The sequence below is a fragment of the Podarcis gaigeae genome (assembly GCF_964106915.1).
Source record: "Podarcis gaigeae genome assembly, chromosome: 9".
In the NCBI taxonomy this organism is placed as follows: Eukaryota; Metazoa; Chordata; class Lepidosauria; order Squamata; family Lacertidae; genus Podarcis; species Podarcis gaigeae.
The window spans coordinates 35,303,400-35,321,884 of NC_139685.1; the positions used below are offsets into that span (position 1 = coordinate 35,303,400).

The 18,485-nt window shown below is 42.0% G+C and overlaps 1 protein-coding gene and 2 long non-coding RNA genes across 19 annotated transcripts in view; 2 read left to right on the top strand and 1 right to left on the bottom strand.

Annotated features, from left to right (window-relative positions):
* PALLD (palladin, cytoskeletal associated protein) overlaps positions 1-18,485 on the bottom strand; it is a 216,413-nt gene that overhangs the window by 7,133 nt on the left and 190,795 nt on the right. For all 17 annotated transcript variants that reach the window (XM_083755336.1, XM_083755345.1, XM_083755346.1 and 14 more), the window contains 4 exons: positions 13,636-13,785; positions 4,418-4,512; positions 2,156-2,288; positions 35-242 (listed from right to left, as the gene is read on the bottom strand). In XM_083755336.1, coding sequence (XP_083611462.1) covers positions 35-242; positions 2,156-2,288; positions 4,418-4,512; positions 13,636-13,785 — 586 coding nt within the window. The remainder of the gene's footprint in view (positions 1-34; positions 243-2,155; positions 2,289-4,417; positions 4,513-13,635; positions 13,786-18,485) is intronic.
* LOC310852550 lies at positions 945-2,161 on the top strand. The gene is made up of 2 exons (XR_014568251.1): positions 945-1,300; positions 1,543-2,161. It is a non-coding gene; the product is annotated as an uncharacterized lncRNA (long non-coding RNA).
* Positions 11,854-18,479, top strand: LOC310852603. The gene is made up of 2 exons (XR_014568310.1): positions 11,854-12,479; positions 18,115-18,479. It is a non-coding gene; the product is annotated as an uncharacterized lncRNA (long non-coding RNA).

Consider the following 18,485-nt stretch of genomic DNA (forward strand, 5'->3'; position numbering starts at 1 on the left):
CAGCTAGGCAGGAGGCAAGGTGTGGAGATGTTACCTGCAACGATCAGTTCCAAGCTGAAAGTGTTCTGACCAGCTCGATTGGTGGCAACACATGTATAGATGCCAGCATCCCTTGCTGTGACAGGCTCTATGATCAGGGAGTGTACGCCATTCTCCCGTACAAGCATTTTGTGGGAGCTGTCAGAACGTATAACTCTTCCATTGACTTGCCAGCTGATATCTGGTGTTGGTAAGCCACTGACCTTAAAATGGAACACAGAGGAAACATCAGCGGGACAATAGCATGGAGAGACAATAGAAAAAAATACAAGCATTTGTTTCATGAGTATCCAGTGTGAAGGCCCAGAGTCACTCCTGAGGGGGAGGGACCCCTCCTGTTTACATACATTACCTCTTGTTTTTATTTCTCCCTAACCTTCAAGGCCATAAATGGATCAAAACCCATCACCACTTTTTTTTGGGGGGGGGCGGGGGAGGATTTCCAAGCACCTCCTGCCTTCATTGGCAAAGTGTATTTCTAATATACATTCCATAACAGTATTAGGTATCATGACACACAGAATGAAACACTTTCACATGTGATCAGTCAACTCCTTACACTTTTGCCCTTGATTACCAAGAGGAGCAATCCTTTCAACATCCCTTTCTCTCCATAACAGCCGCATGGAGCCAAGTATTGAGAAAAGCAAAGGAAAGAAGGAATGTGTCGGGAAATTTATCACTGAACTTCAAATTCCATTTCAGCTATACATTCATCACTTCTTATACTACATATTCAGAATGCTTTGAACAAACCACAGCTTGTTGAAAGATGTGCATCATTAATAATACTTACTGCTTATAAAATGTTGTTTTAGCGACAATGTCATGAAAAGCTCAGGGATGCTTCAAAAGCAGACCTAGGCAAGCAAGAGGCATCTCATTTCAAGGACATATTCCAGCCAGGGAAAAGCACTGGAGGAGGGGGTGGAGTAAGGCCAATGAAGGATGTGTCTTGGGGAAGAGGCGAAGCCAAGGGAAAGTCCTAATGACTAGATGGAAAGCTTAGAGGGAAACTGCCCAAGAGTGACTGGGGCAACCCAGTCAGATGGACGGGATACAAATAAAATAATATATTAGAGGGCCACATTTGGATCCCATGGCTTGAGGCTCCTCATCTCTGGGTTCAAAGGAGGAATGAAAACTGAATGTTACAGATGAATATGCATTATATTTTCCTCTCTGTGCAGATGTATCTCAATTCAGAACTCAACGTTGGTTCAGGTATCGACCAGGAGAATTACGGCCTTCACCTGGGCATGTGGCTTCAGCGAGGCAATCTGATAGTTGCACTGATATAATGCAAAACACGGTAGCATGACAGCTTTGCAAGCAGACATTTGTACATTTCACAAGGAGGCATCAGAATGGGACATCCAACTACATCTGGCCATTTATTTACTTAGGTTTTAAGCTTGCCCACTCCAAATATGGTAGGATAAATTCATAAATCATCATATTCCTTCCTAACTAGATGCAAAATTCTCATATTTCATTTCACAGGTCAAGTAATATAAAGGGTGAATATCTGGTGGCATCTGTTTGATAGGCTAGCTAGAAATAGGAGCACAAGTGTAGATTACTTTTGGTGTGCTCCTGGAATATTTCTGTCCTTCCTGCTCGCTTTGTTACAACAATGCATGTCTACTCTTCAGCTAGTTTTACTTCTTGGTAAGTGCATAAAAAGTACAGGATTGCAGCCTTTGGCTCTATTTTGGAAACCCATGCATTCAAAACCACTAGAGGGAGCACACATAAAAATCCATTACCAGAGCGGTGTTTACTGTTAACTTTTACAATGTCATTTTTCATGTGATAACATTTCATAAAACATTATGAATCTCTGCCTTAATAAATTTCAGTATCTGCTGGAGAAAGAAATAAAACTGGCTTTAAAAAGCTGAACTAGAAACCAGCCTATGGAGTTACGAAGTGATCTGATCATGAATCCAGCTACAACACAAGTATATGGGAGTCAACTCTCCATAAGTGAAATATGCCTATTGGACTCACCATTTCAACCAACCCCATGTATTTGACAAAAAAGAAGTATATGATGATAATAAAATCCAGTTGAATATGACCTATAAATGTTAAAATTAAATTAAAAATGTACCTTGCAGTCCATTCTGCAAAGTTTTCCTTCTTGAACTATCAGATCTCCCGGGGCCTGCAGGAAATGAGGTCGGAAGAAACGCTCCTGGATTGGTTCATTTTCATCTCCACTATCCCTTGATCGAGATCGAGGTCTGCAAAAATATATATAGACAGAACACATTCATTTTTGTTCCCAGGCTCTGCCCTAACTGTAGCCTTAGGTTAAGAGGTTTTTCATTATTGACATTATTCCTAAACCCTCTACAATGCACATACTTTTAAGATAAAAGTAAATATGACCAAAATGATGGACTAGATTCCACACATATGTTCCCTCACCTGTGACCATCAACACCCCTCCCCTAAACTTTCATTAATTTTAAAGTAGACTTCGAATTGGACTAAAATGAGAGGAATTTTTCTTATGTACCCTAAGCAAATTCTTGGCTTTCAGAAGAACTTTGGGGCAGGGGGAAGAGAAGGCTCTCTACCACAATACTGGTCAATAAAATGAGTAAGATGCAAGGGAGCAAAAGGCAACCTCTGCATGCCTACTAGAACATAAATTCAAATTGCTCCCTATTTATGAGTCACATAAGGTTTGCTCTGTTACGCACACATCCAAAACTGAGTGCTGACAGAAGCTTGAAAATATATGAAGTGCCAGATGTTAGCAACACCATCATGTTTCAATTAATTTTGGATATATTACACACACCCATACAAGAAAATCAATAAGAGACTGTGGGATTGTGCATTTAAATCAATCTCTCACTGGTGGACCAAATAGTTTGAAAACACACACACACCCCACATACCTAAATTGGACATTATGCTGCTAAATTTATCATGTGTAATTTATTTTAGTGAGAGAGATTCAAGGACACGCTTAATCATTTTCTGACAAAGGGTGTAGCTCAAACGTTTTCTTATATTTGGCTGGATCACTACTTTTAGTTTTTCTTGATTTTTCCTCTTGCCTTTCTCTTATCATACACTTCTACATTTTTCTTCATCTTTGCAATGTTTGAAAACATGGAAGTGTGCATGCACACTCTTAACTAGTTTCTGCAGATCACACACAGCAGTGGCAAAGAGTTTAAAGGAAACCAGATCTCAATTCCTTACAGCAAACTGCCAGACAACTCCACCATTTTTTTTTACTTTGCATTCCCCCAGCAACAGAAAGCTTTTTCTTGTGAACATCAGGACAAGGCTGCTAATTGCTGCTTAAAGTTGTCCTGATGTAGCAACTGAGTTCCACCAGGGTTTTCCTGGGTCCACATGCATATTGTATAGGGATTGTGCATCTTTGCTTCTAATTTTGTATGTTTATCATAGCAAACACCAGTGAAACCCAGGGACTGCATAAAGCCTGAAGCAACCTCTAACATACATTGCTTTGGCTTAGTGTGATGTGTAGACCAGGCCAATGCCATGCTAAGTGATTACACAGACTGCTCCCCCGATTGTTCTGTTGCTGTGCTGCACTGCGCCAAGCCATTGTTTAGCTTGGCATGTCATCTAGACCTAGGCATGTGGTTTAGTGCTTCTGGGTAAGCAAAGAGCTGTAAACCATGAGACAAAGTTTTGTTACAGCTAGTGGTCAGTCTTGAGAGAGAGCCAAACTAGGAACTCTGTTTTGGATGACATGCTAAGCCGAACTTGGACTTAGTGCAGTACAGCAGCAAAGTAAATGGGGAAGAGTCATGCGGCTGGGATCTCCGACCCAGAAGCCTGTGTTTTTGGGGCTTGACAACATTATGTGGGAATCAGGTCTCTTCAAAATGGACCCAGTAGTGGTTGGTTTTTTTCAATGTGTTGATAAGGAATTTAACCTTCAGCCATTAAATGGCTTTGGACCCAAGTATTTTAAGCAGTGCTTTCTCTTGCATACAAATCTGCCGGGAAACTAAGGTATACTTTCTGAGGTACAGCAGTTGACTACAAGAGAAAAGGCCTTTTTAGTAGTGCACCCAAACCACGGAACCCTAGCCCGAGACATGCACCTAGGGTGTTCTGCAAATTTCCCTTGCAGTCTCCATTTCATATATTTAACATTTTAACTATTTTACCACACAGTTCAGCGGCACCTAGAATCAGGATTAGGTTGAACATTTTAGGCATCTAATACAGAATTTCCTATGACGAACTGTTAACTGTGTCAAGAGTGTTGGGAATCAAAGCAAGCATTACCAGAAATAAACATTTATTTCTGTACTGGAACCCAAAAGGACTCATGTTAGAACTCTTGGGAAAGATGTGCATATGCCTTTGGTACCTTCTGACATGCGGCTGACTAGGAGGTGTCCGGGGACTACGTCCTCTCTGGTTGACAGCTTGGACCATCAGCCTTCCTGTACAGCTTACCCTGCCCTATCAAGCAATGGAAGAAAAATACAGATGTTATACATTTGAAAAAAACAAAACAAAACATGCTGTCAATATTAATTAACATTGAAGACTACACCAAGTGTTACGCAGTTGCCCCAATTGCTTCCACTGGAGAGAATCCTGTATTTCCCACAGCTGGTGTGTGCATGAAAGAGAGCAGAGAGCTAGATGCCACCAAGGACATTATAGAAGAGCAGAGGATGCCACGGGTTAATCTACAGAAGGGCAAGAGAACCCAAGGACTCTATAGAATAAAGGCACAGAGAATGTGCAGCAATGTCTACAGCAATCACCAATGGCAGCTCCAAGCTTTGTCCGGCTTTGTCCAAGCTTTGTCTGGCTGTTGGGCAGGATTGCCCCAGGCGGATCCTTCCTCTTCACCATCACAGCTGCTATTTACTTACTTGTCTTTTCCGTCTCGGCCCAATCTACATTGTCACCCGGCTGTTATTATTCTGTTAGTAAATTACTACGGCTATTGCACTGAAAAATTTGTGTTTGCATATGGGACGTTTTTACATTCTGGGGAAAACCAGGCATGGCGAGTTAATATGTAACTTATAACAAAGTAACACATTAAGTCACACACCCCTGGGATTTCAAAGTCACACCAAAAGCATACAAAACCAGCTGTACAAACACAGAAAGAGCCTGTAGCCAGTCAGCTATTGTTTGCTTGTACAAATATCTCTCCCTCCCCCCCCCCAAAAAAAATAAAAAAATCTAAGAGGTAGAACCAGAAAGCTGAATGGAAAGAGCAATAAATATTTCTGGCATGTATTCTTATGTGCTTGAACAACAAGGAATTTGTTTTCCAAAGCATGAGGAAGGCTGTGACAATTACACCACCACCACAACCACTACTTCTTCTCCTTCTCCTTCTGATACTTAACATTTTAAGAGCACCTTTGAGTATTTAAAGGACTTCATATACATTAGTTTTATTTATTTTGTACATTTATGACCTGCGTCTTTCTTCCATCATGGAACTCATGCTGCAGCATCCAGGGCATTCTCCCCTTTAGGCACTGACCAGAGTATCTGCTCACCCTCTCCAGGGGTGATGTGGCACTTGCAGCCTGGTGACTCACCTATCACCACCTGCCGTACTGCTGTGGATCTGAAGAAGTGTGCATGCACACGAAAGCTCATACCAAGAACTAACTTAGTTGGTCTTTAAGGTGCTACTGGAAGGAATTTTTTTTTGTTTTGACTATGGCAGACCAACACGGCTACCTATCTGTAACTGCTGTGGATCTTGCTTCTGACAAGTTCCCCTCTCCTGCCAGCTGCTGGAATTCAAAATGACTGCTTGAGTGGGAGCCTCTGCTTCTCCCTCCAAGGTAGTGTCCCGTTAAAGGGATGCCGGGGAAGGTGCTTTGGGGCAACAGCATTCACCCACGCAGCAAGACTGGGGTGGTGGTGTTTGCACCCACTTTATGTATGTTATGGATCAATCCCAGATACTGCCTTGACCCCTGGTATCCCTCCAGCAGGTGGGCTGGAAGTGAGGGTGGCTAGCCCAATGCCATGCCAAACTCACTGACATCTGTAATAAAAGTTGTGGCTTAATTTATTCCACAAAATGTCAGAGGTTTTGGTTTCACTGAGCCGTCCTGATGGGGCGAGTTTATGGCATTTGGGCATGCAATCAGACTCACTCAGATTTCTCAAGGCAGCTGCATCATCTTCCCTCCGCACCGTGCCCTGGGATCAACACCCCTGTAAGGTATGCCTGTATTATTATTCCCCATATTTCTAGGTGAGAAGGCAAGTCAGTTACTGTAAGCCACCCCGATAACTTTTAGGTTATGAGACAGTATAAATATGTTGTTTTTTTTAAATCCCATTGAAATACAAAGGAGGAAAAACATTTAAAAGAAGGGTACTAAATAAATACAGCACCCCAAGTTCATAGTAAGAGAAAGGATATCTGAATAAAGGGATTTCCAAATTTGTAGCACAGTCTCTTAGCCCTTTATCAATGTGTTCTCCTCCCTAAAAGGACACAAAATGTAAAGTTAAACCAGCAAAGGGTTGGTTTGTTTTTCAAAAAAAGACTTTACTGTCTTCTTATAAGTATTTGAAATGTGTAATTAGTCTTTTGGTGAGGATAACAGAGTGTGTCAGCCACATGTAGTAAAAAAAATTAAGAGTGGGCCCAGTTTGCAAACTGGAGTTAAGAGGTGAATCCTAGGTCTGGAGAAGCTGAAAAACTAACAAGACAAGGGTTGGGAACTTGTGGCCCTCAATATGTTGCTGCACCATAAAGCTCGTTCAAAGAAGAAAGTTGGGTCTTTGTAATCATGATATCACTGCGCTTGTGTTTTCCCTGGAGCTGCATTGGACTAACAATTCTACAACAACTTTTTAAAAGCCGTAATACATTTTGCAAATGCAGGCTTCAAGCCAGCACACAATTATGTGTACTTGAATCTGGCTAAAATCCAGTGGGACTTAAGCACACATAATTATCTTCTGGATTGTATTTAGGATTATCAGGTCCTTGCCTGCAGTTGATGTCTGTCTAAAAACTCTGCAACAGAGAGAGCATTATTCTCTGTTACCTACTCAACTCCACCATTTTCCCCTGTAAGTTGTGAGGCAAAAGTAGAAGCCTGTTCTGTGAAATGGGTGACCATAAGAGAGAGGACTTTCTCTGTGGTGCTTCAGGCTTTTGTTGTTATTGTTGTTGTTTAGTTGTTTAGTCGTGTCTGACTTGAGACTGCATTCATATGAGTAACAAAAGGCAACAAGCATGAACAGAATTGTAAGCAAGCTGAAATTATGTGCATTTGAATCTTGTTCATGTTGGCGACTTAGCAAGCCCACAAACAGTTAAGTCAGTGGACTACTGGAACCCAAGCAATGATCAGTGAGAGCAAACTAAAAGTTGAAGCCCATGTTCCCATCATCCTGGACAATCTAAATAACCAAATTACTGCCCATGGCCTGGGAATGAGTTCTTAAGTGAAGTTTTTACAGTGCACAGAAAACATCTCTCCTTCGGTCATCTCTATAAATTAGTCTTAACTATCAAGAGACGAGTACACTTGCTTCTTTTAAATTTACTATCTTCACCCAGGGTGCAATCCACACTCAAACCCCGTAAGATTGCAAAGCATCCCTTGTCCTGATAAAAGGCAACTGCTGCTCAGGGAGCACACTGTCTCACTTAATTCTTCATAGGGTGTTTCCATGCTACATGATGTTGTTGCAGAAGGAGCTAAAGGAAGAGAAATTAAAATGGCTGTTTTTAAGTCATGTGTAGTGCGGTGCCTTCTGACAGATGATGGACTACATACCTGGCCACTGGCTATGCTGCCTGGGGTCATGGGAGTGGAAATCCATCATCATCTGAAGGGGGCAAGATTGGGGAAGGCTAGGTTGCACTATTCAAAGGTATCTTTTCACAACTACTTTTGAAAAGATTAAGCTGGCCAGCTCATTACCAACCTACTTAAATCTTCACTCAAACACCCTCTTATATGGATGCATTAAGTGCATCTGTGCTAGCTTTGAGGCCTACAGGCATACTTCCATTATTGTTTAGGATTACAAAGCATGGCGTATTTCCATTGGGTGATGACGCTACGCAGTTGGAATCTACATCTTCTGGTGTGAAAAGCTCATGCGCCGATCCACTGCTGCCTTTAGTCTCTAATGCACTGTTAAAAGCATACTGGAACTATGCTAAGGCCAGGAGACGTAATTGTGTTTATTTGGAAATTATACCGTGACGAGAGAATATAAAATGACTAGATGAACCAAGCAAATGCTTGTCTTCGTTGCATAATAAATAAACTTCCAGATTCACATCCAGAGAGTCCGCTGATCATTTCCCAAAATAAATACATAAATCAAGCACCCCTTTGTCCTTCAGCCAAAGAGGAATATAAGCAGAACATTTTTAATTTAATTTTTTTTTAAGGAAAGCACTGCTTCAGTTGTTGCTTATGGTAATGACTAGTACTTAAATAATCAAAAGATGCCTGGTGACCTTCACAGAATAATGCTACCCCCATAAATCTTGAGCACCCCAGAGATTGTTCTGAACACTCAGATAATAACAGGTAAGAATTCGGCACAGTTGACAGAGTGGCCATGATCCACAAAAGCAGGCCCATCCACAAGCACAAAATGATGCATCTCAAAACATGCACCGCCACTGTATCCCTAACCCATTTTATCAACAACTCTGCAGATCCTGAGAAGTAATTTCACATGCAAAGGAGGAGGACTGCTATTTAGGAAAGGGGGGAGTGGAGGAGAAGACAAGCACTCTGGGGCACACATAATAGAGCCATGCATACCTAGAATGCTCACGGGACTGTAAGCCAAGATCTCTGGCTAGATTATTAGGGTAAATAAAGATTATTGTTTTTTTTAAAAAAAACTTGCTGCACTAGGAAACACTCTACAAAAGTGTCTCTAAGCCTATTGTTTCCTTCTGTATATTCCATGCTATGTTCCAGTCCACACCTTATCCCTGAGTGCATGCACACTCAAACATTCAGTGGTAAAAAACAACCACCCTGCATTGACTTAAGGTTCACGTGTCTCTGTGGCAATTGGATTTGGAAATGGCTTGTTCCTTAACTGGACTCTTTCTCCAGCATCCCTTTCAGATGGGTGTATCGCCTGTGTGTCCACATGAGACCCTGTCCTGGATATGCCTCCTGATTAAGTAAAGGACCCCTGACAGTTAAGTCCAGTTGCAGACGACTCTGGGGTTGTGCGCTCATCTCGCTTTACAGGCCGAAGGAGCCGGTGTTTGTCTGCAGACAGTTTTTTCTGGGTCATGTGGGCAGCATGACTAAGCTGCTTCTGGCGAAACCAGAGCAGCGCAAGGAAATGCCGTTTACCTTCCCGTCGGAGCGGTACCCCTTTATCTACTTGCACTTTGACGTGCCTTTGAACTGCTAGGTTGGCAGGAGCAGGGACTGAGCAACGGGAGCTCACCCCATTGCAGGGATTAGAACTGCTGACCTTCTGATCGGCAAGCCCTAGGCTCTGTGGTTTAGACCACAGTGCCACCAGCGTTCCAATGCCACCTGATTAGGTGGAGGGAAAGCTACAGTAGTGCAGAGATGCAAAGAACTGCTATGTCTGAATGTTCCTATAAGTCCCTATGCAGAGATGTGGCAAAACCATCCACTCACAGAAGAGGCAGATGGGAAGCAGGCAAGGTCACAACACTGGATTGGAGAGAGATGCAGCAGTCTGCTTCATTTGTGGACAGATATTTGGATCTTACAGGGGTTTTTATTTTATCCATGGGCCTTTGGGGATATATCACAAAACTATGGTTTGGTGGTGTTATATGAGAGAGCCTTAGGCTCACAAACTATCCTGTCCTCTCAATTCTTCACTTCTACTTTTAAACTAAATGATGCTTCTTGTTATGTCAGAACTTATATAAACTCTGGTTAGTTTAAACTTTGGCTAGTAAACGAGTCAGGATCATGAACCATGGTTTCATCCTGAATTGATTAAATTAAGTTACAGATAGGTAGCCGTGTTGGTCTGCCATAGTCAAAACAAAAAAAATTCCTTCCAGTAGCACCTTAAAAACCAACTAAGTTAGTTCTTGGTATGAGCTTTCGTGTGCATGCACACTTCTTCAGATACCAAGAAGTGTGTATCTGAAGAAGTGTGCATGCACACGAAAGCTCATACCAAGAACTAACTTAGTTGGTCTTTAAGGTGCTACTGGAAGGAATTTTTTTTTGTTTTGATTAAATTAACCAGAGCTTAACCTAATCAAAGTTTCCCCAAGTTAAGACATAACCAAGAACACTTCTTAGTTTAAAAGTGGAAGCTTCCAATATCCTCCTCGTGGCTGCACCAGAGAAAGAGAGGGGGATGAACTCAAGTCTTGTGCATGCAATGCTATAACATAGCTTAGTCTTATGTCTGAACTGGCACAATTTCTGTCAGCAATGCAGTGTGCCCTAACAGAGCTCAGAAATTACTACTGTAGTGTCTACATGCATAATAGGAAATGTTATATATGTTCAGAGCAGTGATTTTATGTAGACTCAACATTTATGTTTCATGGTTTTCTAATATTTGTGATACCAAACCAAGTCCTATGTATTTTACACAAAAGGGGTGTGTGTGTGTGGGGGGGGGACAGTGGTGGCTCTCAAGCCTTTCAGCAACAGAACCATTATGGTTAAGTAGCCTAGCAACGTTCATAACAGACTACAACACTCTCAAAGAGGATAAGCTGTGCTTTAGTGATAGAGCTCATTATTTTAAAATGTAATCCTACTTGCAATTTGGGTTTGGAAAGATCTTTGGTGCTACACCAAATATATTTTATTCTTTTGACTCTTAAGATTGCAATCTAGAAGAGGGAGGGAACAAAGTAGGTGTCTGGAAAAGGATGTGCCAGTAAGCACACTTCAGCTGCCATTCCTTGCCTGAGAACAACCCACACTCAGTTGGATGGCCTTACAAATAGTAATTATGCACTGGGTCAGGCTGTTGTTGCTTTAAACCAGGGATGATGTCAGGGACCGTGCTGAGGAGAGCTGCGCTGAGGAAGAATGGTGGGAGTCACCCCCTCCTCCAGATCCCGATTCTTCCCTGGAGAAGGACAGTGTAGATTTGGAACAGTGGTTTGCAGAGGGGCATAGTTCAGAAGGCAGAAGCTGGGAAATACTGGATGGGGAACAGCTAGCAAAAGAAACACTAGAAGAGAAAGAGTTAACAGATTCATAGTCTCTGGATAGTAGCCACCCCTCTTCCCCAAAGTCCCAGAGAGCTCAGAAAGTGGCAGAAGAGAAAACATAGTAGCTCCAAGCCCAGATCACAAGACATAGGAGTAACGTAGCTTAATAGGGATGGAGAGGGGAGTGCATTTAATTGGGAGTGCCGCTATTTCAAGGAGAGGTGTTCTTTGTTCTCTCGCTGTGGTTATTCAAGTTTCTAACTGGTAAGAAGACTCCCTTTCCTTTGTTCTGTTTATCTACTGCCAAGGGGGTGGGGAGGAAGCCAATTCCCTGAAGCTTGACAGATGAGGACCTTGTGCCCCTGAAGGTCTTTCTAGAATCCCAACTCCTATCAACCCCAGCCACCATGGCCAACTCTCAGGGGTGATAGGAACTGTAGTTCAACGATACCTGAGAGAGCCCCATGTTTCCCACCCCTGCTTTAATACACTCAAGGGTGGTAATAAATGTACCATAAAAAAATTCCTCTACCTCAGGGATGGTCAATGCAGTGCCCCTCCAGACACTGCAGGATCACAATTCCTATTATTATTATTATTATTATTATTATTATTATTATTATTATTCACCTTCTGAACCACTATTTGCACATAAAATCATTAGAAGCAGCTAAAAACAAAAGAACAACAAATGCATTTAAAACAAAGCAGCAACAGTAACAAGTGGGCATGCCTCACTACTAGTCATGCTGGCTGGGGCTGATGGGAGCAGGAGTACAACACTATATGGAGGGCACTGCATTGGCTACCCCTGCTCTCTCTAGCCTACTGGAGATGCAAGTAACACCACTTCTTTGGTCTCAGGCTGTCATGAAACAACCTCCCAGTGAGACTGCTGTGCCAACAGTTAAGGGCCTACTTTCCTTCTGGAGGATTCCGCTCTGGCAGTCACATTAGTTGACAAGCAGGTTTTCAACCTTGCTTCTGAAATCTTTTACCTAAACAGCGTGGCATTTGTTGACCCAAGGTTCCCAAGGGGCAACACAGGTTAAGAGGCGCATTATTTCCCTTGGCAATCACACAAGGCACTTGTGTTCTAACTTTTACTAAAAGAGTACGGCTTATCCTGCTGCCCTCTGTTAAGCTGACCCCTTCTCTTTCTGAAACAGGCAGTAGAGCTTACCTAATGTCTTTGTTTGTTTACCACTCCACACCATTGGCTAGCCTGGTGGGGTATATGGAAACACCCAAGAGGACATCAGGACAAGGGGTAAGTTTCATTATGGTGTTGCCACTATTGGCAGGTGCCCCAGTTTTCTCATAACATATAATTACCTCCGTAGCTCCTTTGTTGCCCTGGACTGTTATATGGGAATGCATCTCTTTCTTGTCATTTGGGTACTCATGGGCTAATTTGTGAAGCTCCACATTGCCCCTGGGGCTCAACTGGGAAGAGGGAATTTCATTACAGAAAAGGAGTTTGGCATATATCTCGGCTGAGGGGCTCCACGACTTCCTATAGCCAGTTGTGTGGAGCCTGTGATCGGCAAGGGGAATCCATCTATGCAGGTAGCCAGGCTAGAAACATTTAGATCAAAGTCGATCTCATTGTGATAACAAAAAGCTTTACAAGCCAAGAGAAGAAAGGTGGCAAGAAGGACAAAGAAGAAAAGACTGCTACTCAAGAGTAAGCTTCATCAGTGAGTCTGGTGAGGTGAGGGACTGATTAAGTTCAAGGGAAGTGGATGGCATTTTAATCTACTTTATTTTGCTCAAAAGGGAATATACTGGTTTTCGGTAACATTTGCACTATATAGTTTTTCTTAAAACTCCATACTTTTTCCATCTTAGTAAACTCTTAGTAAATGATTTACTTGTTTCATAAACCTGTATGGTCTCTGATTTTAACAACCACATGTTCAGAAGCCAATAACCTGCACTACCATTAAGAGGTTTCAGGGGGAATTTGTAATTCAACTTTGTAGAACTAGTCAAGGTGGCCTGAACTGGGGGAAACACCTGTGTCAGCCAGAAACCCCCTTCCCTCAGGTGACATGGAGCCCTGGCAGGTGGCCATCACAAAGTATCAGGGGTAAAGTATGCATGACTGTTCAGAGCTCAATCATCTTCAACATGGGGTGCATTAAGGTTGCACAAGAACACCGCCTAGATGGCAGTTGCTCAGAATCAGGTCACGACAGAAAAACCTCCTTCTTTTTAATAATCCCCTGGAGGAAATGTGTTCGCAACTTGGCAACATCTACTGGTCCCGCCCTATTGGTGTGAGATGAACATGGATGCTTTAAGTATCATCTGACCCCCAAATGACATGACCCATCAGTTAAGGTAACCGAAAGTCAGGTTGTGGATGCTTTTGAGATCTGTGCCCAGGAGTATGCTTACTCCTAAGTCAAGACTTGGTTTACCTGAGGGTTGGCAGCCATGATAGTGTAATTCCCATCATCATCCAGGGCGGAAGCTGCAGTGTGGAGAGAGCAGGTCCCATCAGGTTCTCTTTGCATCCTGTAGTGCTCGCTCCTTTTAGATATTTGCTTCCCATCTTTGAACCAATAGATCTGTGTCAGAAAACAAGACGTAAGAGATGAATGAGGCAGATACAGGAATCAGAACTAATAGCGTGAGCAAGCCTCAAAAGGCACAATAAGAATATGGAACAAATCCCTGCCTTTCCTTCTCTTTTTGTTTCTTGCTCTCCATATGTCTAACAGTGCCTGGTGCACCTATTTGTGGCATCTGGAGATCTGCACTGTTGTGTGTGAGGAGGCTAGTGGTTCTCTCTTGTTGTTGCAAGAAGTTGAGCTGTAAAGTTAAGGGCTGCCACCAATGCCAAAACTGGGCAAAGAGGGTGGGCAAGTGCAGGCACAAACTAACAGCCTGCTCCTATTCCCTTACCTTGGATACAGCTACAAGTCTGAACTTGGTCAGACACCCATGCTTGCCTTACCTTTCTCAGGTGACTAAAGTGAGGGACAAGAATCAGCAGTGTCAAAACTGGGCTTAAAAAGCACTGCACTGATGTCATCTCACGCAACTTTGTTCAAGTCACTTTAACCTCATCCTTGCTTTTTTTAAAAAGGGGCAGGTTGTAAACAGTGACTTTCCTCCACACTGGAATTCCTGCTATATCCTGCTTATGTGGCGTGTCACCCATCTATAAAATGAAATGCCTGAGGTTTGTTGGTTTACATTTTCATCTAGGCATCCCTATCTATCAGACATTATGAGTGGTTTAAGCTTCTTGAACTCGACACATGGAAAAATGCAAAGCCTTGTACATTTGACCCATGTTTTTACACTGAAAGGCGGTGGGTGAGGGAGGCAAATTTTGGTGACAGGCCCTCTTATATTGCATTCAACACACTGCTGGAACGAACAACACACATATAATCTCCCCTGTACAATCAGAGATCCTGATTATAGCAGGTTCCTGGCTGTGTACACATTTTGTGTGTGTGCTGAGTCTGTTCTGACAATCAACAAATGTATGTGGGTTGGAGCAGGACATACTGCCATGACCCTCTCCTCCCAAATGAGTGTACAACACAAACACACACAGGTCACACTAACAGGACTCTTCTAATGCTGTGATAACCAGAAGGCAAATGAGAGCTACTTTCCTACAGATATTTGTTTGCAGCTCGCAAACTGTTCAGCTGGGCAGGCCAAGCTTCTGTCCAGCAGAGAGAAACTAAAAGTTTGCCCAAAAAAGGGTGATGCACATTTAGACTTGATCTTCATCAGTGAACATTCCTTCCTGCCCTTCCCTCTAACAGTTTCCTCACCAGATATTGCCACCCAGGATTTGTTTGCACTGAGACTAACATCTGTGCATTAGTTTATCAGTGCAGAATACATGTGCTGCTTATAATTACTTTGAAATGTTATCAGTAATTCTGAAATGAAGACAGAAAAGGTCACTTTCATTTACAAAGGGTGGAAAGGGGCCCCCAAACAACCCCCCCAAAAAAACTCTTAGCCGCTGTATACAGAGTTACATTTGTTTGACTTCAGGACCAATCCCAAGCCTTGTATAAATACTCATGTAGGGATAGAACTGATTTCTTCAATAACTCCACATCGAAGGACATGATGTTACGCTTAGGCTGCAGGCAGATACAGCAGCAGTACACATCGGTAGTGGGAAGTGAAGCAGGATTTCCCACAGCATCAAATACATGTGGCCCCCAGTTGTACAAGCAGACCTGACAAACTAAGCCATCCTTCTTAGCATTAGTTACCTCTTTGAATGAGTAAGCTTACAAGGGCGCCGGCACACTTGACTACCCGTTTCCAATATTTATGAATGAAGAAGAGACTTGTGCAAGGAACTCATAGGAAGATCTTTAATCTCAGGGCAACTTGCCTGAAAGCTGCTGGTTAAAAGGTTCTTTTTGAGGAAGCATGGCAAGGAGGTGGATTAAGAGAGCATCCTCACTCTCAAGACACCTGGAGACCTCAATCACTTGGAAGGAATATTTGCTGTATTATTACATTCCCAAAAGCACAAAAAGGAGAGATGACCCAAAGCTATTACTGTATAGATTGCAACAGCCAATTCTGTCCAGATCCTAACCTTTCCTGATGCTTGATCATTATGTAAAAAAATCAAGGGAATGTCTATCACTGTCCATCCAGCTCCTGGGAGTTCATACAACCATGTAAGGTTCTCTGGCACTGAGAAGTACCGTGCGTCAATTTCACTCAGCAGTCAGCTGTATCTCTTCCTACTGCATGTGTGTGCAGGACTGCAGAATGCCTATGCTGCCAACAAGGGCTCGTTAATGTGTTCTCCTACACTGACATCACTTTTCTGTTTCACATAAAAAGGCATGTTATCATTTATAAACCTATAGGACATAGCAAAAGCAAAGCTTCAAAAATAAGTTTGAACTTGTACACTTCAGATTTCGTAATGTTACCTGACATCTGTTGATCTTGTAAGAGCCAGTAATTGTTTTATAACATAACATACTTCTTTCATTACAGAATCAGAAGGCTTGCCAGGAAGTAGCGATACAGTAAATACCTGGTGTCCTAGATTAACACAACTATAAAGTAGAAAAATATGGCTTTTTTCATTATTATTTTTTAAAATCCTGCTATGCAACAATTAATGCAGGATGTCAATTCTGCCCCAAAGCCATAGTCTCCCCCCCCATGAAATTTACCATTATCACATATATGTTGCCTTTGTCTATTTTTACAGTGATTTTTGGAGAAAAATTCTCAAGTTTTAAGTACAGAAACCTAAATTTCAGAACCACAAATCAAATTTTGAAATGCAAGATTTTCAAGGTCTCAATTTTTTGAAATCTCAGTTTTCAAGATCTCGGTTTTTGAGAATGTGAACAATAAAACTGTTGATAGAAAGAGTTACATCTGCTCCAAAAGGTTTTGTAGCTCATTATAAAATTTTGAATGCTCAAAAATAAAAAAAAACTGGGCATACTTTCAAAATTGTGCAGAATTATATATATTTTTATAACTAAAAACATAATAATGATTAAAAGTTTTTGCCTCCTGTAACAATCACCTCTAGTGGCTGCATAATAAATGTAATAGTTATAATAGTAGTAGAAATGTATATTAGGTCAAAAAGAACTCCCAGAATTTCAGAAGAGTTCTTTTCACAACTGGTTTTTAAGTTCCCTTCAGTACCCAACATGTATTATTTGGAAAACATAAGATCATTTCCTGAAATTACTTCCTGAATGCATGCTTGTGGAAGAAATCTTACATCAGAACTGGTTATTCACATGTTATCCAGAGCTGAATCTTAGAGCAAGACCTGACAAGAACTACGTACGGATCTTGTTCATTGATCAAGTGTGCTAAAATATTATGTTGCAGAGTGACCTCAGACAAAGGGTACAGACTAAGCAATTACAGGGAACCGGGAAGATAAAATTAGCCTGGTGATGTCATTAAGTCAGTTTAATTATACATGCTGATATCTTCATCAGATATATAAATCTGCAAAGCCTCTGATCTGACAACCCCCAGTGGTGATCCAATTTGTGACTTCTACTTCTTGCCCTTTTAGAGAGGCTTTTTATGGGTTTGGCTTTGCCAGCCAAGAGTACATCAAGACTTTGCATAAAAGATTCCCTATCTCCATGGCAAACCATTCTCAACAAATATGCGAAGAGTAGAAAGAAAGCATTCCTCTGATACAAACAATTCTTGGCTCTGTCATTTGGAATGACTCAGGGTGAATAATTGGCCCCAGTTTCAGAACATATATTGTCATGGGAAGAGAGATGAGACTTCCAAAAACCATGGTAGTGGTTCTGGGGAGTTCTTGGCCACTATGTTTCTGCCAGGGTTTGTAATTCTAGGCATAGATGACCACTGCTATTGACACCAAGCGGATGACAACAAGAGCCTGTAGGAAAGAAAACTCCAAATTCATAGGCCTAATTAGGTACTCAGCAAACACATCTCACTCCACATGATTGAATGCTATGATGCCTTGTATGGGCTTTTCGCTCCACAAAGTTCCACATGACAGGATCCCCAAACAGCCTTGTTTACCACAAGGATGCACTTCTCGAGATATCAGATGGTAAACGGTCACACCTTCTAGTTCCATCCAGTTGTGAGAAGAGCCTTGAAAGGCACATACAACCTGAGCTCTGGTATTACATGGCCACTGCACTGGGAGCTGAAAGCTGCCACAGGGTGGAATTTGGCGACCGCAGGCTCCATTTGTGTGAACGGCTGAGCACATTTAAACAAAAGATAAATTGTATAGAGCATGGTGCTGGTAATGCCAAGGTTGCAGGTTCAATTTCTGTAAGGGACAGGTGCATATTCCTGTCAGTTTGCATTTCTTAGTACAGAAAGAATTGATCTGATCTTTCCTATTCTACTTAATTCAAGAGGGTTCTGGAAGCTTCTCTGTGTGAAAGAAACAAGCAGAGGGTTCATGGTGTTTGCATTATTCCTTCAGAGAAATTGAGTACAGCTGGCTTAAACTGGTTCTCTTATCTGTTTTTGTCAAGGTAATGCTGACTATAAATGTAAAGCAAGTAGGAGTTTCACTTTCTCTTTTTCTACCTCTCTTCCTTCTGTTGTGGTGTTTTGTACATGGTATGCTTAGTGTTAAGGTTTTAGACTTAGACGTTTAAGATAAGTCTGCTGCAACTGGATTTCTTATGGACAATGCCAATCCTGAATGTACTGGATTTGTGACCATTATGCTCATTTGCCTTCAGTAGCAGTAAAGCTCTGCTGGATGAAATATTAATTGCCT